Consider the following 25095-nt stretch of genomic DNA (forward strand, 5'->3'; position numbering starts at 1 on the left):
TTGGCATGACAAGTTAAAAATACATCATTTTATGGGGAATTCACAACATTCTAAATGTGAGAAAACTATAGGGCTACTATAAATTTCACAAATGAGGCAAAAAAAAAAGCTTCCTAAAAGCTTATCCATTTTTCCAAATATCTATAGTAAAATGCATTATCTCTCACTACACATCTTTGCTTGCTTCTATCACTAGATGACTATGTTATGACTGCAAGTTGACCGTTATATATTGAAATCTCTCTCAAGAAGCTACATAGCTAAGGCGTAACGGGCCAATGGGGACAAGGGCTGATAATATAAATTAGAAGAGAGGACAGGCAATGCTGATCAGGCGAAGGACGTGGCCAGACAAGTGTACTGACCAGCCAACTATTTACATTACTGGCCCTTTTTGTCCCTGTATCACTCTATTTTTCCACGCTTGTTCCTCCCCAAATCGCCTAATTCCCTCCTTCTCCCCACCTTTGGTCTTCCCTTAAACATCCGTAAGTCCTGTGCTATTCCAAAAACGTTTTCACCTGCATCCCGTAATGTGTCCCATACCCCATGGCAGTTACACACCTCTGTCCAAAAGGTGCTCCAGCGTTGACTCATCATGGTGGGTGTCACACCTGGACACTAGGGCTGAGGGTCTCCTGGGACAGCTCTGGGAGGGGCCCAGGCAGGGTGTCTCTTTCTCTGAATCCTTAATTTGGATTCCTGCCTGCCTTTGAGCTCTGTGCTCCCCTGGGATTGTGGAGATGGACTTGTGGTGGGCTGATGGCTCCTGGGATAGAGCTGGGAGTAGCTGGGAGTACTGTATTAATTGAGTTCCCCCACATGCCATTGTCTCTCTGTGCTGCTTTGGGTGTGTGTGGACGAGCATTTATCACATAAAAAACCACAGTTGATTTCAGGAGTTAAATGCCCCTATGACTTTCAACTCAGGGTGGTAGAGTTGCCTGAAACAAGAATTTAGTCATGCACTAAAATAGAAAACAGGAAATATTTAGCAATATTTAGCACATCATCATTATGCAACAATTTGAAACAGAGACTAAGTCTGCCTGGGCAGCTTGACTCAATCTTCCAAGTAACTTTGGTTTTTTAAGCTGTACATAAAAGGATATATATCATTTAAACTGAGTCCAGTTATTGAGCTCTGGCTTTTCAGTAGTTTTGTGTGAAAGCAGCCCAACATTCAAGCCCTAGTCTGATAAATTACCTTTCACATTTAATTTAGTAAAAAGTTGCTTGCATTGTGTTTCCTGCATATTGTAAATCTCCTCCAGTATTTAGGAACACACTGGTGACTGGGAGTGTTTACAAACAGCACCATTTCAGACCCAATGAATACACATTCTCCCACAGTGCTAAGAACATTTTTTTTCCATAAAATGCTTTTTAAAATACTTCCTATATATTTTATTTTTCTACTTTTAAAAGTTGATCAGGAAGACAAATCAACAACACCTTATGGAAGCAAGGGACGATTAGGTTAGCACTAGAACTGCCTGTCATCCGGGGATATTTGTCATTTCATAGGATCTAAGACTTAAATGAAAATCTGCGGTGCTTGCTGGAGCCAAGGAGAAAGCTTGAGCTCAGACAATTAGAGAGATGTCCATATCATCATACTTCAACTCTTTTAAAATTAAGGAGAATTCTAATTATAATGATTTTAATATAAATGTGGCCAAATCACTGTTGTTAACATGAAATAAAAGTCAAATACTTTTAATAAGCCTAAACTATTAAAAATACTATTTTTGTATGTCACCAAAATAGGCAGAGTTTACAACACTGTTCTTGTACCCCAAAAAAAAAAAAAAAATTTTTAAAAAAGAGTTATTCAATTGCTACCATCTCTGTAATCAGCCTTTATTTCATTTTTCTATTTTTTAACACTTTTACCTAAGTACAGACTAGGGACATTCCCTAGTTCATACAGAAAACGGATATGGTCTGTATGTTTGAAATATCTGAGTGTAAGGAATTTTGATATATAAGACACAGAAATTTTCAACAGGAAATACCAGGGTATCATTGTACTGCAGAGCTGTGGTGGCCTCCTAAATGTGAGTGAAGCAGAGATGGTTCATTCACCAGGAATGGAAATGAACACCTGGACTTCTAAACTCTTGATGTTGATACTAATTATATGTTACACAAGAAACTCGGCCCTTCTGGGAAGCTGTTGGTCATAATATGAAGCATTTTGTTAAGCCAGAAATAAAGAGCAAGCTCTTTGTAAGCACAAAGGTAAATTTAAAAGGAGAAGGATTTCAAAGGAATATGCATTGCTAAGATGAGTAATTGTGTCAATTGCAGTGTTTTAAACCAAACTGCAGTGGTTTAGTTTCACTATGTGTTTCACATATGTGCATATGTGACAACATAAAACAGAGTGGTAACTGTGACATTATATTTAATAAACACACACCAAAAAGGGCCATCCACAGCATGCATTCACAGCAATCTGTAAGTATGTTCCCTGAAACATTTCTGAGCAACATTTATGGTAATGCTTCGCAGTCCAAAGGATTCCAGCAGGTTTTCTGTAGGATGTATTCCCCCCATGTATAAAATTTATTTTAAAGTGCTGAAGTGGGAACAGTCACTTGCTCCAAGCTCTGTAGAGTCAAAATCAGCCTGCAACCAAATTGCCTTTGTGCAGCTATGTTTGGCACACAATGTCACCTTCGGAGTTGCTTGAATCTGCGGACTAAATCGTGCAGTTCGGTGACAGCAAATGCCCTAAGGGAATTTCCTCAGATTAAAAAAAACTGCATCACAAGGTTTCTGGTCAGTGGCAAGAGACTTTGGGGAATGCTGATCGGGGTTGCTTTTCTTCCTGTTCAAGAGATTTTATTTTCTGGGTCATTTGCTTTTAGCTGGGCCTTAATTTCCCCCTCCCCTCCAATGCAAGGAATGTCATAAAAATTGTACAAAACACACATAGGCACACTCACACACTGTTAATGTCCCTGCTGTATTACCAGTTTTTCAGATTAATATTTTCATCCTTGAGCAGTGAAATCACTTTTATTATTTCAAATCTCAGCTTCCAATCAGAAGTACAAGTTACTGGTCTATATGATTACAGAAATAAGTTAAGCTAATAAACTAATTAGCTAATAAGCTAATTAAGCTAATAAGGCCCATGACTACTGATACCACAAGTATTTATTGGGGGTGGGGAGAGGAAGGGATACACCTGAATTACCCATTATGTGGATCACTAACTCCTCATACAATAGTCTTCCAGAAGTCAAGAGTCTTCTACTACCACCTCGAAGTCTCATCTGGCACTGCACCGCCCTGCAGTTCCAGCACCCCTTATCTTTTCCTTCTTGCACTTCCCAGAGTTTCCGGTGAGGAAAGCATGTTGCCCATTAAAGAAAACAGTAAACTAAATACACAGGAGCAGGCAATTCCGCTGTGTTGTAAGTCAAGCAAGTGGGGCAGAAGACCAGCTTGGCTGAACAGGGAACTCCTCGTGGAGCCCAGGAGGAAAAAGAAACTATACGATCTCTGGAAGCGAGGTCAAGCTTTGCAGGAAGAGTACAGAGCTGTGGTTCATTTATGCAGGGAGAAGACACAAAGGGCCAAAGCTCAGTTAGAGTTGAAGCTGGCTGGTGTTGTTTCAGATAACGAGAAGGGCTTTTTTTAAGTATGTTAATAGCAAGAGGAGGTCTAAAGAAAACATTGGACCGATACTTGTTGATTATGGTGACCAGACTAATAGGGATGAAGAAAAAGCGGAGGCATTCAATGCTTTTTTTGCCACAGTCTTTAATAATACTGATAGACCTTGGGCTGCCACGTTCCCTGAGTTGGAGGACGATGAGTGTGGGAACAGTGACTTTCCATTTGTGGACACTGAAACTGTAAGGGACCAGCTGTATTAGCTGAACATTTACAAGTCCATGGGGCCTGATGGGATTCATCCCAGAGTACTGAAGGAGCTAGCGGATGATATGGCAGGACCCCTCTTGATCACCTACCAAAGGTCTTGGGAGTCTGGGGAGGTGTCTGCTGACTGGAAGCCAGCCAGTGTTACTGCAAGCCACAAAAACTGTGTGAGGGAAGACCCAGGGAACTACCGACCTGTCAGTCTACCCTCAGTTCCTGGAAAAATTGTGGAGAAGATTACACTAGGTACTAGTGAAGGGCATTGAAAGAACAGTGCAATTAACAAGCACAGTCAAACTGACTTCACAAAGGGAAAGTCCTGTTTAACTGATTTGATATCTTTCTATGATAAGGTCATGCGCCTAGTGGATGAATGGAGGGCAGTGGATGTAGTTTTCTGGATTTTAGTAAGGCTTTTGATAGTGTCCCTCACAGTATCCTTCTGGACAAGTTGTCCAACTGTGGGATGAGCGGGTTCACAGTTCACTGGGTGAAGAACTGGCTGAAGGGCAGAGCTCAAAGGGTTGTAGTGAACGGAGCTACATCTGGCTGGAGACCGGTCACCAGAGTTCCTCAGGGCTCAATTCTAGGGCCAGTTTTGTTCAATCTATTTATCAACGATCTGGATGCAGGAGTTGAATGCACCATTAGCAAGTTTGCTGATGATACCAAACTGGGAGGTGCTGTTGACTCTCTTGAGGGACAGGAGGCCTTGCAAAGGGATCTAGATAGTTTGGAGCATGTATTGGGTTTGCGTGGCAGCATTTTGGTAGCGGGGGTGCTACAGGGGTGGCTTCTGTGAGAAGCTGCTAGAAACTTCCCCTATGTCTGATAGAGCCAATGCCAGCCGGCTCCAAGACGGACCTGCCACTGGCCAAGGCCGAGCCCATCAGCAACAGTGGTAGTGCCTCTGTGAGAACATATTTAAGAAGGGGGGGAAAAACTGGGAAACGGCAGCGGGAGAAGAGGAGTGAGAATATGTGAGAGAAACAACTCTGCAGACACCAATGTCAGTGAAGAAGGAGGGCGAGGAGGTGCTCCAGGCGCCGGAGCAGAGATTCCCCTGCAGCCCGTGGTGAAGACCATGGTGAGGCAGGCTGTCCCCCTGCAGCCCATGGAGGTCCATGGTGGAGCAGATATCCATCTGCAGCCCATGGAGGACCCCACACCAAAGCAGGTGGATGCCCGAAGGAGGCTGTGACCCTGTGGGAAAGACCACGCTGGAGCAGGCTCCTGGCAGGACCTGTGGAGCCGTGGAGAGAGGAGCCCACGCTGGAGCAGGTTTGCTGGCAGGACTTGCGATCCTGCGGGGGACCCACGCTGGAGCAGTCTGTTCCTGAAGGACTGCACCCTGTGGAAAGGACCCATGCTGGAGCAGTTCGTGAAGAACTGCAGCCCATGGGAAGGACCCATGTTGGAGAAGTTCATGGAGAAGTGTGTCCCGTGGGAGGGACCCCACGCTGGAGCAGGGGAAGAGTGTGAGGAGGAAGGAGCGGCAGAAATGACGTGTGATGAACTGACCTCAACCCCCATTCCCCGTCCCCCTGTGCCGCTCGGGGAGAAGAGGTAGAAAATCGGGAGTGAAGTTGAGCCCGGGAAGAAGGGAGGGGTGGGGGGAAGGTGGTGTTTTTTAAGATTTGGTTTTATTTATTTTATTTTAAGATTTTGGTTTTATTTTATATCCCCAAGCCAAGTCTATTTTGCCCATGATGGTAATTGGTGAGTGATGTCCCTATGTCCTTATCTCGACCTATGAGCCTTTCCTCATATTTTCTCTCTCCTGTCCAGCTGAGGAAGGGGAGTGAGTGAGTGGCTGTGTGGTGATTAGTCCGGCTGGGACTAAACAACAACAGAGCATTGGGCTATGATTAATGGGATGAAATTTAGCAAGTCCAAATGCTGGATTCTGCACCTGGGACAGAGTAATGCTGCGCAGAAGTCTAAACTGGGAGAGGAGTGGCTGGAGAGCCGCCCTGCAGAAAGGGGTCTGGGGGTGCCGGTCGACAGCAGGCTCAACAGGAGTCAGCAGTGTGCCCTGGCAGCCAAGAGGGCAAACCGCATCCTGGGGTGCATCAAACACAGCATAACCAGACAGTCAAAAGAGGTGATTATCCCGCTGTATTCAGCATTGGTGCAGCCTCACCTGGAGTACTGTGTGCAGTTCTGGGCCCCACAGTTTAAGAAGGATGTGAAGGCCCTTGAATGCGTCCAGAGGAGGGCAACAAAGCTGGTGAAAGGGCTGGAAGGACTGTCCTATGAGGAGCAGCTAAGGACTCTGGGCTTGTCTAGTTTGGAGAAAAGGAGGCTGAGGGCAACCTCTTTGTTCCCCACAGCTTCCTGAGGAGGGGAAGTGGAGGGGGAGGTGCTGATCTCTTCTCCCTGGTATCCAGTGACAGGATGCGTGGGAATGGTTCAAAGCTGCACCAGGGGAGGTTCAGACTGGACATTAAGAAGCATTTCTTTACCGAGAAGGTGGTCAAACACTGGAACAGCCTTCCTAGAGAGGTGGTGGATGCCCCCAGCCTGTCAGTGTTTAAGAGGCATTTGGACAATGCCCTTAATAACATGCTTTAACTTTTGGTCAGCCCTGAATTGGTCAGACAGTTGGACTAGATGATAGTTGTAGGTCCCTTCCAACTAGTCTATTCTATTCTGTTCTAAATACCAGCTTAGCTCCCTCATCTTGCCTCTCCTTCCCAAATTATGCTACATATGTTACATGTCCATACAGCAGGCCTTCTACCTCATTTCCATGGTTGGTCCCTGGGTAGTTCCCTGTCCTCTCCATCTCTCTGCACCTTTCCAGGCACAAAGAACAGGGAAATTGCAGCAGCAAGTTCTTCCTTTGCCTGTTGGCCTGCAATCCCTGACCTAATAACTTCTCATGTACCACAATGCACAGAGAGAGGTTGCTACCAGAACCTTGTGCCAGAGGTCTGCATGCAAATCAGTATTTAAAATTGGTGATTTTAAATACATAGGAATTTATAGAAGTGCATTTATAATTTGCTTCATATAGCTTTGTTAAGCAATCTACTTCCATCAGGAGCATGTGTTGTAACTCAAGCATCCAATCTTCTTGCTGCTTCATTAGAAACATGATGAGTAAGAGGAGGAATAGCCCAGCTGCTTTTAAAATAATTTTTCTAAACTCAGCTAAGAAAACATTTTGCACTCTGTTCATCAATATTTCTGTGCTCAAGAGCAAGTTTTGGTTTATTAAGAGCTATACTGCAAACCAGTAAGAGAAACAGTGGCTACAGAATTTTGTGAAGACAAAGGGCATTTTTCTGAAGACTTTTGTACAGCTTGGAAGACTGGAAAAAACAATGCTTAGTAGTAATTTCCATTCCTTTTTCAATATTGTCTTTGCAAATATGTGAGCTGGTATTTAGGAGAACTGAATAATACTCATCCCACAGTGTATATGGCTGCTGATCCTGGAGCCAGACACTGAGCTGATAACTGTTCACAGTTAGTCAATGGTAATATAAAAAACTGGATTATCTGATTTTAATTCTGTAGCCTGAGGTCTTCATCTCTGTCTATCCCTTTCATCTGTCTTGTTTTTTGCAATGTATCATAAAGCTGGGGTTCAAGATGTATTGGCAGTGAACACTGAAAGGAGCATTAATTTTAACTCATAACAGAAAATTCAAAGATAATGAAACCATTATTCTCTTTCTTCTTTGTCACTTTATTCTCTCCTCTTTGTTAATTTTTTTTTCAAACAATAGTTGATTTTTTTTACCGCGCACTTTTATGCTCACCTCTGATAAGGTGTACGTTAGGGAAGTAGGTAGCCAACCATATTAATATACTTATATAATGGGATAAATTGTCATTATTTGTTTGTGAAGCAATGGGACATACCGTACTTTATACTGAACACATACGTGTTCAGTACTGGCAATGCAGAAGAGGACAACGATGAATAGGATAGGACTGGCAGAGAGACACAGGACAAGATCAAGGACAAAAAGTTGATAAAAGGCTTCAGTACTCTGTCAGAGCAGTGTGTGGTTTAGGCACAGTGTTAATTTGGAGTGTGTTTTTGCATGGCTCATAATCAGAGCCATTGGGACACATCTCTGTTCTTTACCATTTCAGACTGTACACTGTAAAAGCAAGAGTGGACATCAGCTTGGATGGTGTCTAGGCAGGAAAAGGGAAACAATGCAATGTGGTTAGCTGTGCCCTCTGCTATTTCAACCAGTCCGAAACATTTTATGAATAATGTTTTGAAGGACTATGTTTCAAGGAAAAGAGATCTATAAGATTATACAATTTTCTGCACAGTCTTGGCTCCATAGCTTTATAAAGAAAAGAAAGAGAATAAAGGGAAATAGTGGAGTTATCTTTCTTGACACAATTTTACCAATCACTGTATTTTTTATACAGGGTTATTAATTTTTTTTTTAATTTTTAAGTTAAAAATATGTAAAAGTATGGCAAACTAGTCTGTATTAAAATCAAACTAATGAAGGTCATTGCATGAAAGATATCTCAAAGACTGAATGTTTTACACTGATGCACATTTACTGATAACCTTTAACTTTTTTATCTGATTGGATAAAATCTCTTGATAAATAATACTTAATGTAGAGAAGAAACATAGAATCACAGAATCACACAGAATCATTAAGGTTGGAAAAGACCTGTAAGATCATCAAGTCCAACCAGCAAATCAACACCACCCATGCCCACTAAACCATGTCCCAAAGTGCCACGTCTACATGTTTTTTTAACACCTCTAGTGATGGTGACTCCACCACCTCCCTGGGCAGCCTGTTTCAATGCTTGGCCACTCTCTCAGTAAAGAAATTTTTCCTAATATCCAGTCTAAAGCTTCCCTGGCAACAACATGATTAAAAATGTGGTATAAAATTTATAAGCAGCAGCCCAGAAACAGATAAAATATAGAATGGCTGTCAAGTTAGATGTATTGAATTAGCCAGAAATATAAGCTTTTGACTCAGGATTAATTAACATTTCTAAATACATTTTACTCTCTAGAGACCAGCAGAGGGAGGACTATATACAAACACTTACTGTATGTACCTACCTGCTAAGGATAGGGTAGTTAATTAGATACTGCATATGACTTTTACTAGGTGTGAGAAACTGCTTCAATACTGTGGAGAAAATGGTGAAGAAGTAAACCAAAATAATGTATAATGATTTTCATAAAAAATGCCTGTGGGACTCCTATTGCCTTATACAGTATTTCTCCTTATGCCTTATATAGGTATAGCTCCATATGGTGGTCACACACCATTTCAGGTAGCACCCAAGCACCATGCACACACAGAGGAGGACCAGCACAGAGGGGAGCAGGGGCGGAGTATGACAGCTGGTTAACAAGTGCAGGCAGTGCTTCCGCAATCAACAATAAAAAAGGACAGTCTGATCAGGGAATTTGAATTTCACTAAACTTGTTGGTGGGACTGAGTTGTTCATCTGGAGAAGAAGACATGCCCTGCTTCCTGCCAGCCTCCTGATAACCACTGTTACATAAATCTTTGTGTACCCAGATATTAAGTTTAGCCGACTATTAGTGATGTACTGGATTTACTGTTGTTTTGACTTGGGTAATTGTACTACTGATTTGTATTTGTTACTGTGCTGTTCTTCTGAGACAAATTGTTTATCCCAAAAGCTGTTGGCTGGTGGTGTCTGTTACCACATCTGGAACCTGTAGCATGGCAGGGATGTCTTAAGCCCCTACAATGCTGGATGTGTTATTGAACGTACTTCATGGGCCCAGCAAAATGCACAGTTAAAACTGGATGAAAAGACCTGAGAGGAGATGCTCAAGTAGACAAAGATGGACAAGGTCTATGAAGATTGCTTCTTGTCAAATGTTTTGAAAGGGGCTGTGCTCAGACACCCAGGGGTAAGAAATTAAAAGGTCCATTTGCAAAGAATGTTTAGCAACTGTGCTCTAAGCTGGAGTTCAGAGATCTATACTCAATTCTTCAATACATTCCAGATGTTGTGCGCAACTTTGTGCAAATAATTTAGTTTCTGAGTGCCCTATGGTTCCCATTCTTTAAAATCAGAAAAAAGTGTTCCCTTGATTTCACAGGGAATGAGTTCAGAATTTCTAAATCATTTAGCTTTTATGGCAATGAAGACCAGAGACAAAAAATATGCAGAATGGGAAGTAGTTGCAGGATACAGAGAAGGTAGGCTTCATCCCACCTAACTTTAGAAGTCTATAATACTTTACTCTGACTAACATCCCAACGCTACTTTTGTATTTGGTGGGGTGAAATAAACATTTTAGGATACTGTTCACCTGAACTGTATAAGGTAGGTGTTTTATATGAAAGACACTGCATCCTAAATGTGCTTAATTTTTCCACCAACATAAAGTGCGACCTTAGGTGGTCAGCTGTTATGTAGACATCTATAGCACAGACGCCCTCATTTGGTCAGATAACTGCCACCCATTGTGTACATGTGCAGATTGCTTCTAACAAGTGGGAGGCCTAGGGTCTAGATATGTCTATTTCCTCTAGTAAATAAATATAGAAAAAATAGGTAAGCAATACTGTGAAATGAAAATAGTCTAACCATTATTAAACACCAATGTGAAATAAAATATTTTTGTATTACAATATAGCAAAAAATTATTGCATACCAGATTTTTTTTTGTGAGAGTACAGAAGGTATTATTATATATAAGCTTTTCCCATATGGAAATCTTGAAAGTAAAGTGCAATTCTTGTACCCGGTTCTGTAAACTGTAGGTAAAATTGCAGTGTAGGTAAAGGCCCAAACCAGAATGTGCATCATGTTTTGGGTTGAAGATAGAGCTCCCATCTTCTTGCCTTTATATAGCTGTTCATTCAGGGTTCATCCATGTTAAAGATCATGGATGTAGGCCATTCATTCAGCATGCTCTCAGAAATAGCCATCCTGCCTTCAGGAACTCCTAAGTAACGTCACATTGACATTCTCTGGTATACCTTCTTCAGAACTTTCCACAATATTCTTCAAAACATGTCACTTCTGTCTAAGGTGTTTCAAACTTGGACTATCACTGAGGTGTCTTGAAGAAGCATTTTAAGCCTGCTTGACAGTGTCAAGATTTTGACAGCATCAAGATTTTGACAGCTGACAGTTGACCAAATATAGTATACATGACCTGTCTGCAGATGCTGAGTATTGCTGTCTATATTTACTGGTATTAACATTTTTAATAAAACTGCTTATCTTTCTGTACCATTTTCTGATAATTTATTGCTATAAAACTTCATCATCAATTTGGCCTGGTAATTTTTCTCTCAGACTTTATCCTAAAAGCAGGAGGAAACAATAGGTGAAACTACAATTTAAGACAGAATGGCCAACCTTTTCAGTACTGTGGGAAGCACAGGCCATATGTAGTATCACAGGCTATATATAAATGGTGATACTAGTTTCTGGAGTCAAATAATAGCAAATTCCTATGACAGCAAACTTACCAAACTAAATTTTGGATAACATGTTTAATTTACTAAGGCCAGTTCCCACTTCTGCCTTCTTAAAAGACTAGCCACATGCCCCTCATTTTAGGTAAAGTTATTTAAAGATAAATATTTTTTTTAAATAACCTTAAATAGGAACAGTTCTGTTATCAACAAAGTTTTGTCATGACTCAAACAAAACCTCCACCCAGTAAATTTATCTGTCACTTTTTGTTAAGTAAGGAAATGCACAGAGAAAAGCTGAGTCTTGTCTCAGTAGCCCCAAATTTGCTGCCGCCCAAGTCATGGGCCAAAACTATTCTTCCTTAAATGAGATATGGTTTTAGTTGTAAGTATGAATTGAGATCTTTGAGCCTTTTGTTCTAGGACATGTCAAAACTGCAGTGAAATTGAAACTGGTGTGTAGTGATAATCTAAGAATATGGATATATATAACAATTTTCCGTATGTTGTGCACCACCTGGTCAGTGGGAGTAGCATCCTTCTATTGTCCAGGTCCTACTGTTGTAGATCACTTCGCAGGACGTTCCTTTGTCAGTGTTCAATCCATCTTTATAGGGAATGCTGAAAGGAGCAAGTAGAAAGGCAAGAAAATAACTCCCCAGTTAGAAAGCTACAAGGAAACAGCTGAGACAATAGCATACTTCATCCTGGGAGTAAAGGTTTTTTTTACCCTGCTGGGAATAACTTGTCAGGAACAGACTCTTCCGTGATCTCTGTCAGCAAACCAAATTACCTGGCTCTGTGGAGGTACATGATAGAATTTGCCTTTCCCATTATAAAGGGAAGCAGGAAAAGACAATAAACACAAAGGCCTCCTTTATTTTGAAATCTTCTTGTCTCTTAAATATTTTGTGTTTTATTAAATAAATATTAAATTAAAGAAAGAAAGAAAGAAAAAAAAGAAAGGAAGAAAGGAAGAATACTTTGCATTAAAGGAGCTGTCTGTCATAGCTTCCTGAGAAACAAAAAATGAGGAACTTGAACATCCCTCAGGGATGTTCAGGTAATCTGAGGGACTACTGGTAGACTGCAGCCAACACCAAATTTAAATATGGGAGAGTTGTGGGTTTCCTCCAATGCAGTACATGACTTACAAAGGTCTGAGCCTTGAGGTATCATACAGTCAGACTAGCTTGAGAACAAACTCATTGCCAGTTTTCTTCTAATTAGGACGATATCACTGTTTCTTATGGAAATTTCCTGGCTCACATTTAAGATCACAGAACAAGGCATAATGTGCCATGTGTGTGAAGTAGTGCTTAATAAATGGGACGGTACTCTGTACTGCTGCAGACTCCGAGTCTGTTCTAGAAAAGGTTTGTCAGAGCCTACCTTTGCACCTTTTTTCAGATGCAGATACTAAGGCAATGTCTGCCACTTCAGTGCCAGTATGGCAGGTTACCCAGGTCTCAAATTTAGAAACAGATTCCACAAACTAGAGATAGCGATATCGTTTTCACAATTATGTGTGATTACTTCTCCCACGCTGTAAGTATTTAGGGCCAGATGCTTAAAGGTACTTAGGCTAACATAGATTTGCTTGGGGAAGATTATAATACTTTACTAGCACTTCCCAATCTGGTTTGTACATGGTACAGCTACGTATTCCTTCCTCCCCCAATCCCTCCTGCTGCCTTTATTAGTAAAGCTGTATCCAGCCACATTTGGTGCTCAGGTTGGTTGGAGATAACTACTCAAATCTTTTAAATCTAGCCCCATACCCAGTCTTTCAGGATTAAGCTCTACTCAGCTATTCTTACTCTCTCTCCTGTTTTTCACTAAGCCGTGTTGTCACTACAAGCATTATGTTATCTCTGCTCTGAGCATCAACTACAAGAATTGACTAGAGAAGCCTGGCTCCTCGGCTCCAGCAAGCAGTCCTTGGGGCCGTGTTGGTGCTTAGTACCAGTGTTCTATTGACTGTTTACCAGTACAGATAAGTGTATAGTCTTGATTTTGTTTGCTTTTTATTTGCTTTTTTAATCCCACGGGTTTTCTCAGCATAAATTGTAAACTTCTGTGTCATAAAACCAGTAGGTGTTTGAATGAACTTGTAGCCCTCACAGCTTTGGAGGAAGCAGGAGTATATAGTTGGCCAAGGTATTTTAGAAAATGCTACATGCTTTGCTTCGTCAGTGCCCAACATAAAGGAAATTTTCATTAAATTGAACCTAAATGACAGTAAAAAAATGTTAACTAATTTGTCAGTATTATAAATTATACATTTTTGGACACTCAATTCCTGATTATTCAGACAGTTCAAATGATGGAGCAAATAATGTGAAAAATATAATTCATGTAGGTCCTATTCACTGTGCAGCAAATTCATTCTTTCGTGATGTTTCTTTTTATTATTTCTTTACCTATGAAGAATTATTATTTCTTAACCTCTTCAGCACATCCTTGTACTCACCTTCACTCAGCTGCATGTCAGACATGGCATTTCTTTTAACAGGAGAATTTCTTTGGATGTTTTCATTTGTCTGTCTGAGTTTTGAGTAAATATTGCAGTGTACTTCTATTTGTAACAATGCTATCTAGAATCCAGGAGATGGCAGCAGTTGCCAATAATTCAGTTGTAAAAGCAGCCTATTTACAAAAGTTGAAAACTAAAGAGATTACACTCGCAGGAAAGACAAACTATATCTGCATGTGTGTAAAGTATTACAACATATCAAATTATCATGATTATTTATTAGATTTTAGGTTCTAAAATGGGCTAGTAAATAGAACTTGCAAACACATGTTAAAGAATTTGCCCTAACACTGAATTTCTTTTTTTTTTTTAACCCAGCTATTAATATTAGCCAACCTAGTTTCAGTGGCACAGATGTCTTCGGCTATACCTCATTCCTAGCTTATTCTACAATCCCAAATATCACCTTCTACTACGAATTCCGCTTGAAATTTCAGTTGGCAAACCACAACTCAGCTTTACAAGATAACTTGATTTTTTTCACTGGACAGAAGGGCCAAGGTAAGCTTTATATTTATTACCTATCCTTACAGGCTTTCAAATATTCATTAAACAAGTAGGATAAAAATATACACAGTCTTGCAACCGTATTTAGCTGAACTGAGTAAAAAAAATGCTTACTGGTGTCATTTTTATTAAAGAGAATACTAGCATTCTGGGTTTATTATGTACCTGTCAGGCAGAAACACAGCTTTTTATTATTTTGCATATAATTTTTTTTGTGAACGCTGCCATACAGTAGTAATGAGTTTCTGCAGCCCCGTGTCAAATGATGGTTGGGGAGCAGAGCACCAGCTGTCAGCAAGGCTGAGAAACAATGAGGCACCTGGTAAATTGCTGTGCAGCAGTTTTATTTATTTTCTCCTTAGTTTAAATGGTTGGGGAGACTGAGTAACTCCCATTTTAATTACTAGAAAGCAGTATTTCTTACCAAGTGAATTTTTCTTATTTCACTGAGAGGAGATGCTGTTGTTCTAACAATTTACTTTTACCAAGTATCAAGCAATAATGCTCTCACCATGAGGAGTGGCAGGTTTTTTGCAGCCTGTGTTCTTGCTGTGAGGAAGTATTTTTAATATTCCATTTACATTTTCCCCTTTCTCCATTTCAACCCATTTCTTGTAGTTCAGCATTCTCTTGTAGTACCCTACCTGATTCCCCTCCACTGTCATCTCTGCCTAAACCATGGACACTGATGTCATCATGGACATTAGACAACATCACCTCACAAGACAAGTGTAATGCAGAGAGGGATAACATCTTACTCTTACCCCCACAAAGCTTATGAATCAAAAGTCACCTTTGTTCTAATATTTCACTTCACTTAAAACCAAACCTCTCACGGCAGTCAGACTAACAGTACTCTCGATTTCCCCTGATCATAGTGGACATGTCCTCTTCTTTAAGTCTCAGGGCTATGGCTGACCCCTGGCTTGGGGTGGAATACTTGAAAAACATCTCCTGTTCCCACAGGCCAGGGCAAAAGCTGCCACTGCCTGTATGTGTACTGGGTGCAGGTGCCAGGCGCTGGCAGTGGGGGCTGCAGGGCGGCCCCTGTGAGGAGAGGCCGGGGCTGCCCCGTGCCGGACACAGCCGGTTCCAACTGACCCACCGCAGGGCACGGCTGAGCCCCACAGCCAAGATGGTGGTGCCTTGGGGGCAATATATTTAAGAAAGGGGAGAAAACACCACAGAGGGAGGAGGAGGGAACGGGAAGTGTGAGAAAAAGCAGAGGGGACACAAGGTAGGAGGAAGAGGAAGAGAAGGAGAAGTAAAAGGAAGAGGAGGAGGAGGAGGAGGAGGAAACAGAGGAGCTCCATATGACCTCCACAGAGGAGCAGATTACCAACACTGCATCCCATGGAGAGCCCCTGTCATGGTTTAACCACAGCCGGCAACTAAGCACCACACAACCACTCGCTCACTCCCCCCAGGTGGGATGGGGGAGAGAATCGGAAGAGTAAAAGTGAGAAGACTCATGGGTTGAGACAAAGACAGTTTCACAGGTAAAGCAAAACCCACACAAAGAAGCAAAGTGAAACAAGGAATTCATTCACTGCTTCCCATCGGCAGGCAGGTGTTCAGCCATCTCCAGGAAAGCAGGGCTCCATCACGTGTAACGGTTACTTGGGAAGACAAACGCCATCACTCCCAATGTCCCCCCCTTCTTTCTTCTTCCCCCAGCTTTATATGCTGAGCATGACGTCATATGGTATGGAATATCCCTTTGGTCAGTTGGGGTCAGCTGTCCCGGCTGTGTCCCCTCCCAACTTCTTGTGCACCCCCAGCCTACTCGCTGGTGGGGTGGTGTGAGGAGCAGAAAAAGCCTTGACTCTGTGTAAGCACTGCTCAGAAATAATGAAAACATCCCTGTATTAACACTGTTTCCAGCACAAATCCAAAACATATCCCCATACTAGCTACTAAGAAGAAAATTAACTCTACCCCAGCCAAAACCAGCACAGCCCCATGCCAGGGCAGGTGATTGTTCCCTAAAGTAACTGCAGCCTGGGGAGAGCCCACACCAGAGCAGAGTAAAGGTGCGAGGAGGAAGGAGCGGTAAAGAGAAACCACCATGTACTGACCACGGACCCCCACCCCATGCACTGATTGGTCTTGAGGGGGAAGAGGAGTCTGGAGTGAAGGAGGGAAGTTGGACCTTAACATATGTTACCTTTATGTAAATAGTTGTTTGATACTTATTTTATAAGTGGGAGTAATGATGTAAAAGCAAAAGCAAATCCCCCTGTATCGCTTGCCCTGTGACTATTTAGATAGCAGTACTGCAAAAGTGTGGTAGCTTTTGTCTCCTGTTTCCAAAACAAGATTTTTCAAATTTTACATCAATTCAGGCTGAATACATGCTAACTGCCATTGTTTTCAAACTGGAATAAACAAATCTGTCTTTTCCAAAAACTTACAAGTATAGTTCTTTACTTACGAAAGGAGATAAATATGTATATGTATAAATAGGGATGTGCTCATTACCAGACAGAAAAAAAGGAAGTCTGAAAGGAGAAAATCTATATTATTCACTTGACTAGAAATAAATGACTTTCAGGAAATAGAAAAACAGTGAATATAAAGGTCTTCAAAATTAAAAGCACTAAACTACTGATGGTTTCAAAGAGCACACGTCTGAAAACAGGAAAGTGCTACTGAGTGTGCTGTTCGCAACTCAAGCGTGAGATTATTTATATGTACGAAACATTTGGTCTCAGTGTAAATTATTTCTAAAGGATGTTTACTGTAGTTTTACATTGCAGGACACTTAAAACTGGTATATATAAAAGTGTGTTTTTTCAACAGCTGCAGGGTTTAAATATAAGACAGTAAAAAATAGTTTAAAACAGATAATTCCAAGTTTCATTTGCTGCCCTCTTGCAATAAAAAGGTACTGCGTTTGTTCACCCCAAAAAAGTGCTTTCTTTTGAAGGATTTCTGCCAATGACAGCATATGTAGTCCTAAATGTATAGAAATTATTGACTTCATATTTTTAAAGAAATTAGTTCTAAACTGAAAGAAGAATTCAGAGAATTAAAGCTGTTCTGACCAAAGAAACTTCAGTAACAAATACTCTAGAGCTAATAACAGATACAAAAGTAGAAAAAGCAGGAAATTTTTCCTCCCCAAAATCCATCTATTAGTGTATACTCTACAAAATAACCACCGTTGTTTTCATAGCGAAGATATTTAAGTCACTTAACTTACAACCTTGAAAGTGTAAAATGTTAAAACATTTGCAATCTGATTCTATTTGCAGTTATATTAGTGTAAGAAAAACTAAGTCAATAAAATTATGCCATTGTAAGACTAATGCATAAGTAGAAATCAACTGTTTTTGAATCCCTAAATAAGTGGATCAGAAATCAACAAAAAGAATGAATTTATGATGGCCTGATTTCTTTGAAGCCTACTCCAGAATCTGTTTTCCTTTCCATTCTTGGTACAGACAAGGAGTAAGACAAAAGAATGAAAAACCAACAAAAAAATCTGTCTCATTTATGCCGACTATTAATTAACATTATCTTCACCATCAGGTCGATTTTGTAGAATGCTGCCACTGTTGCATTTTTTTTTTTTATGTACTCCATTTCCAAGAAAGCTTTTTAAAATTTCAGACAGCATTTTAAATAACACTTCATCTTTAACGTGCCTCCCCTAGTTTTGCAGGCCAAATCACATAAGTATATTTTGGACACTGCTGAAAATAGAAACTTTGGTAATGATTTTAAAAAATTGTTATTTACAGTTTGGAAGTCCTTCACTGGTAATGTGCCAGTGTAACTGAAGGCAATGGTGTTTCATGTAGTCAGGAACAAATCATTGTAATGAAAACAAGTGTTTGTGTTCTATTCAACTAAATTTAACTGCACATTTTGTACAGAGGCTGTGTATTCTTTGGAATAATCTTTTTTTCAATATATATTCATGTTGCATCAAAATAGTAACTGTATAGAAAAATCAAGCTTCTGTATAGAAAAAGCAGAGTACTGTCCCCACCACCTCCCCGCATTGCTAATGCAGCATGTGAGATAAGGAGAATATGGCAGTTTTGGCTGTGAAACAGCAGTGTGCAGAGCTTCAGTGGGAGGATGATATATACGTATCATTGCTTCTTTTGGGGAAAAGCCCACTTTATCTTTTGCAAATGAAGCAAACTCCCCACGCACTTGGGGCAGGAGCATCAAGACACGTTTGAAATGAGGGCCACCGTATGAAACTGTAAGAACAAATAAAAAGAGACCTTCCCTAAAAACAAATACAAACTGAGATAGTCTTATGAAAACAGAAGAAAATACCAAATAAAACACAGTTTACAGGCATGAAATTGAGCACTGAATTGCTTGAATTCATGGGAGAGTTGTAAAAAGAAATTGATGGCTTTGAATTTCAATTCAGGACATCCTAATCCAAGACTGAGCACATTCTTTCCTTTTACCATGGTTTGTATCCCAGTTCTTTTACCATACTAAGAGTACGTGCAAAAGAAAGGGTGGGGTTTGTAACAAGAAACAAGTTGATAATGTTTTCTCTAACTAATGGTGGTTCCACTCTTGCCTACATGAGAGAGGGATTGAATTCTCTTCAAAAATGCCAGTGTAAAAATCTGTTTACTTAGATGACCAGGAACGGGTCCAGGAATTGAATTCTTACTCATAGGCTTTATGTCAGACTTAAAATCTTTCAATTAAGAATTTATAGTATAGTACCTGAAAAGCACAGACTACACATACAGCAGGTAGTCCTAAATGTAAAGAAATTACATTATTTACTGTAAATTTGCAAATAAATGAGCTCTAACCTGAAAGTTTAAGAAGACTTCAGAGAATTAAAGTTGTTCTGACTAGAGAAACTTCAGTAACAAATACTCTAGAGCCACCCTAATCAGGGGCAGCTGCAATAAAGTCTCCAGGCACTCTTGGGTCAAGGGCAGCTGACTGAGCTTAGCAGAAGCTGCTAAAGCTTCCTCAGTCCCATACCCCTGTTACTCCCCTTACCTTGCAGCAGCAGGTGCCCTCAAGTCTTGAGGCTGTTAAAGTACCTACCATGAAAGCTGAAAGCATACTGGAATGCAATTAAGTCATGGGCTATTCTCACATGCAACCTGGAATTTCAATTTGCTTTTTTTAACATTTTGGAGAAAGTTGAGAATTTATTCATGTTGCAGGGGGAGGGAATAGCAATGACTGCTAAATTCACCAGGCTCAACAGGTTTTGTGGATGTCACTAACCTACTCTAGTGTGAAAAAGAACTTCCTTCAAAAAGCCTGTAAATATGTTCAAAATCTCTGCAGTTTCTATTTTAAATCCACAAGAATACTGGAAATAGTATTACAAGTTAAACAGAGAATATTATAAATATATGCAAAACTTAAAATCTTCCTGGTTAAAATTTTCCTAAACGGATATATTTTCAGTGGATTTGGAGAATATTTTATGCATCAGTATTCGCTAAATCCTGGAATAAGTAGTTATTCTATTTTTGTCTTTTCAGGTCTGAATGGAGATGATTTCTTGGTGTTAGGCCTCCGTAATGGCAGAGTAGTATATAGCTACAATCTAGGTTCTGGCACAGCAACAATCATTAGTAAACCACTTGATCTGACACTCAATATTCATGTCATCCATCTTGGCAGATATCTCCAAAAAGGCTGGCTGAAGGTAAGAAATTACTTCCTTTTGAAGGATAGCTTTTAGATGAAAGTGTTCTTTTTTTTCACATTTTTTATGGAAAGTTTAAAAATTACTTTTGTGTTTCCCTGTTAAGTTTGGAGGACTGTCTTCATTATGAGTTACTAAATAAGGTAAATTCCTTTGTTGTAACAAATATAAATGTTTCATTGAAAGGTGGATGATCAGGAGAATAAAACTGTCACTTCTCCTGGGAGACTGGTTGGACTCAATGTCTTCAGTCAGTTTTATTTAGGAGGCTATCGCGAGTATACTCCAGAACTCCTACCAAAGGGATCCAGATTTAAGAACGGCTTTCAAGGTAAAGATTATACTGCTTTCAATTCCCTTTGAAACATGCATCAGATTTTTTCAGTGTCCTATGAAATAAAGATTTAAAATCTCTGTCTTATAAGGAAACAAACTAGAATCTCCCTGGCAGAATCTCCTGTGGTTTTTCATTATTTCACTATAATAACTAAGAAACATGATGCAAAGAGAGGCTTTGCTAATTATTTTTAATACTTTCTGTTTCTGACAAAAATGGAAGTTTGCCATGATATCATTTCTTCTTATCTGTCCCTGTTCTACAGCATCGCTCTAAAAGGACTTTCTTTCTCTGTGGTAATTTAGATTCTTCTCCCAGCTAGCTCTGATGGTTGTCACCGGCAGTGCTGGTTTAGGTAATAGTTTTCATGCCGAAAGCTTCTTTTTGATAGGATATCATGAAATCTGATTTTTTTTTTTCCTGACATCATGACCTTTGTCTCTAGACAGAACCTAAGTAATTCCTGTTAGGAATATTTCAGCTATTTATCTAACAGATAATAATTTCTACCTCAAAACTGATATTTGAAGCTCTGTAGAAATCTTAATTCAACTCCTACCAGATCAGCAATGAAGCAAAAGATTTGTTTGTAACACTTCTTTATTTGCATTCTTTACTTCCATAGAAATAGTGTGATTAATATTTGTGAGGTAAACTTCAATTTATTTTAAGCACTAGAAAGTCTTTCAAATGAAAAGAAAATGTTTTGCCATAGCAGAGCAAAGTTTGAATTCTCAATTATAAAATTGGGGGCACATTATGAAAGGCAAGCGTAGCAATAAAATTCACTTTCATACACTACTACACTCCATTTCCAGTAAGACCACGTAACTGCCTCTTTTCCAGCCGTCACCTTATTTTTTCTTCTTACACAGAAACTTCCTCAAAATCAATGTCTTTTCATATAATCGACTTCACACTCAGAAAGTCATATGAATTAACAATTCATCTGTCTCCTTCTTTTCAGGAAATATGGATTGAATAGTTATACTTTCATACCTTCTTAACAGCTTGCAAATTGACATATCATAAAACTTAATGTCTATGCAGGTATTCTAATAGTGTCAATATTTGTGAAATATTTCTGGCGTTTTTTTATAGACATGTGAATGTTAGGCGTGACCAACAGGAATCTCTGATGCTTCGCTTTAACCTCAAACCTTTTGCCAGTTTTACAGGTTCCTCATGTTGCAACTCTATTGCAATGGCCAAATTTCTACAAATGCAGGATGAATATTCTTCAAAAAAAATATTTCAAAGTTCATTTACTGTTAGTTACCATACAGTTTATTGATTTTTCTTACTGTTTAAAAAGAAGTCTCTACCTCAAAATCTTGTCAAATGTGTGCCACATAAACAGTTTTCTCTTTGTCCCTGTCATTCACAGTATTAAGTCTACTATATTTGCTAATTTGTTCCATGCTCCAGTTCCCAGCCGCAGCTTGTCTCTGTTCTCCAGAGCATATCAACTTTCAAGGAAGCTACGCTTCCCTATGACCAATTTCCTGTGACATTTTCTTATGTAGTCAGCATCTCATTTGTTCTTCTAGCTCACAAATCTCCCCAGTTTCAGCTCTCAGGATCCTTAGGATCACAAATAAACCTCCATAGCCCTTATCCTGAGTGGGAACTGCAATGCCACTAATATAAAAGAAAATTCTGAACCATTTTACTTCAGCCAATCTGCAGCTATAGGGAGCCTACAGAACAACTCTGGAAGTGACAGTCAAGATAAATTTATCTAGCACATAGTTGATTAAACCACTCAGGCTTTTGGAAAGCTGCTGTTGGCTGATTTTAAAGACCTTATTTATTAAAACCATTTTGCTTCTAGTACTGGAGTGTACCTCTCCTTTTGTAAGCAATCACTACTGGATCAAGAAACATTGAGGTCAGCCTTGCTACTGCAGACCAACTGTCCCCAACGCCAGTGTGCAATCATTTAGGATTTTTACTCTGTACACCCAGCTACTGTTTCAGATCATTTCCTCCCTTACCTGCATGCCTTTAGAAGTTGTTGTTCAAGTAATTTCCATGGGGGAGGAGGAAACTGAAAGTAAATGTCTTTAATAGACTGTAATTTTGTAATCAAAAATTTGGGAATTTTAGGTTTAGGAAATTTGGGGATTAGCACCTACAGATTCTTTTGACAGACTGAACGGTACCTGGAGCAATTTAGAAAACTTCCTTCAGCCTCTGTGAGAAGCTGAAGAAACTAGTAAAGGTAGAGCCCAGATGAAGCAGCCAAGTTCATGTGGAGTTTGAGGTGCTCTGAACTTTGAGCTTTATCTAAATTTGTAGCTCCTTGTGGGCTTACAGGAGTCTTTTGTAAATGGGAAGTTTACTTAAGTGTCCAACTTTTTTTCATTGTCCTATAACAGTGTAATTAAGGGACCTTTGAGTTTTCTGAGGTGTGTAGCAGAGCATACTGCAGCTGCTCTAAAAATTCAGTGTGGGTTTTGGGTAGCTGCAAGTCTTGTGGTCAAAGAGACTCAGCCTGCTCATTATGGACAATCTGAAATGGAGTATAAAAACAACTGCCTCATGTTCAGGTCTGCACAACTCGGCACTACGACTCACCGACACAAAACAAGATAGAGAATTATTTGGAAAAAGCCAGGAGTTCTAGCTGAATTTCCAGACCTCACACCTCTGAGACAGGCAGAGAGAAATCTGGTGTCAGGGGGAAAAAAAGAGGGAAAGTTCTGATGTTTTGTGCTCTGTGCTAACATGACAGCAGGATGCTGGCTCTAGCCGTAGAAGCAATTGATGGAGAGCCAGCGCTTGCACCTAGAAATAAGTAAAGAGCAGAGAGGGAGGAACAACTCATTGTTCCTGTGGTCCTGTTCATAAATAGGATGAAGTATGGCTATAGAAGCAATCTGTTGTTTGACAGCAAATAGTATTAAATGGAGGAGTAAAAAGGCAAAAGAAGCTCTTACCATAAAGCTGAACTGTTGAGGAATCTCTTTTGCACTGAAAGAGCCACCTCTTCATATAAATGGTTTTGCAAAGAAGTAAATAAAATTCCAGCTACTGCAGTCACTTTTTAAAATAAAGTAATCCCAGAATTCAGTTGAGTTCCAAATAGATACAAATATAGCCTTGTGGTCAAAGTTTATGTTCATAATAAGCTAGAATACGCTGTAAGCCTGCCAGGGCAAAGACTACTTTTCTTTACGTTCCTGCATCACAGATGTCACAGAAAGAAAGTGACTTCTCAAGTAGTTTTTAATCAGTGTTGCCTCTTGCATCACAGTTTGGTATGATTCATACAGGCCCTCGGGGTGTTTGGGTCACAGCTCAGAGCAGTTCTGGGTAGTCACTGTGGGGGCCATATTCTCTTTTAGAGAAACACCCACTACTCACAAGCAGTCAAGAAAAACAGGTGTCATGGTTTAGTCCCAGCCGGCAACTAAGCACCACACAGCCACATGCTCACTCCCCTTCCTCAGCTGGACAGGGGAGAGAAAATATGACGAAAGGCTCATAGGTCGAGATAAGGACACAGGGAGAACACTCACCAATTACCATCATGGGCAAAAAAGACTTGACTTGGGGATATTAGTTTAATTTATCACCAATAAAAATCAGAGTAGGATAATGAGAAATAAAACCAAATCTTAAAAAACACACCTTCCCCCCACCCCTCCCTTCTTCCCAGGCTCAATTTCACTCCCAATTTTCTCTACCTCTTCCCCCTGAGCAGTACAGGGGGACGGGGAATGGGGGTTGAGGTCAGTTCATCACATGTCATTTCTGCTGCTCCTTCCTCCTCACACTCCTCCCCTGCTCCAGCGTGGGGTCCCTCCCACGGGAGACACTTCTCCATGAACTTCTCTTAACATGGGTCTTTCCCACGGGCTACAGTTCTTCACAAACTGCTCCAGCATGGGTCCCTTCCATGGGGTGCAGTCCTTCAGGAACAGACTGCTCCAGTGTGGGTCCCCTGCAGGGTCACAAGTCCTGCCAGCAAACCTGCTACAGCATGAGCTCCTCTCTCTACAGGTCCACAGGTCCTGCCAGGAGCCTGCTCCAGCGTGGTCTTTCCCACAGGGTCACAGCCTCCTTCGGGCATCCACCTGCTTTGGCATGTGGTCCTCCACGGGCTGCAGGTGGATATCTGCTCCACCATGGTCCTCCATGGCTGCAGGGGGACAGCCTGCCTCACCATGGTCTTCACCACGGGCTGCAGGGGAATCTCTGCTCCGGCGCCTGGAGCGCCTCCTCCCCCTCCTTCTTCACTGACCTTGGTGTCTGCAAAGTTGTTTCTCTCACATAGTCTCACTCCTCTCTTCTCCGGCTGCCGTTTCCCAGTTTTTCCCCCCCTTCTTAAATATGTTATCACAGAGGCGCTACCACTGTCGCTGATTAGCTCAGCCTTAGCCAGTGGCAGATTCATCTTGGAGCCGGCTGGCATTGGCTCTATCAGACATAGGGGAAGTTTCTAGCAGCTTCTCACAGAAGCCACCCCTGTAGCCCCCACCCCACCCCCCCCCCGTTACCAAAATGTTGCCACGCAAACCCAGTACAACAGGGAAAAAGCAAAGCACTTTAGGACAGGTAGAGTTTTAGAAATGTGTAAATTCAGTACTGCATTCAGATAGACCACAGTTTATCTACATATCTATTTCTGTCAGTTCTCTTGCTGCATTTTTAACACATCTGCTTGAAAATCCTGCTTTGTGTATTTTTTAGTCAAATTAGTGCCAAGTGCTTACCAGCACAAGGGAGACTAGTG

At 40.6% G+C, this 25095-nt stretch overlaps 1 protein-coding gene across 1 annotated transcript in view; it reads left to right on the forward strand.

Annotated features, from left to right (window-relative positions):
* Positions 1–25095, forward strand: part of EYS (eyes shut homolog) — a 939662-nt gene that overhangs the window by 880393 nt on the left and 34174 nt on the right. The window contains exons 42-44 of the mRNA XM_059831070.1: positions 14170–14352; positions 19851–20017; positions 20204–20348. Of these exons, the coding sequence (XP_059687053.1) occupies positions 14170–14352; positions 19851–20017; positions 20204–20348 (495 nt within the window). The remainder of the gene's footprint in view (positions 1–14169; positions 14353–19850; positions 20018–20203; positions 20349–25095) is intronic.

The sequence above is a fragment of the Gavia stellata genome, chromosome 2 (genome assembly GCF_030936135.1).
Source record: "Gavia stellata isolate bGavSte3 chromosome 2, bGavSte3.hap2, whole genome shotgun sequence".
Taxonomy (NCBI): Eukaryota; Metazoa; Chordata; class Aves; order Gaviiformes; family Gaviidae; genus Gavia; species Gavia stellata.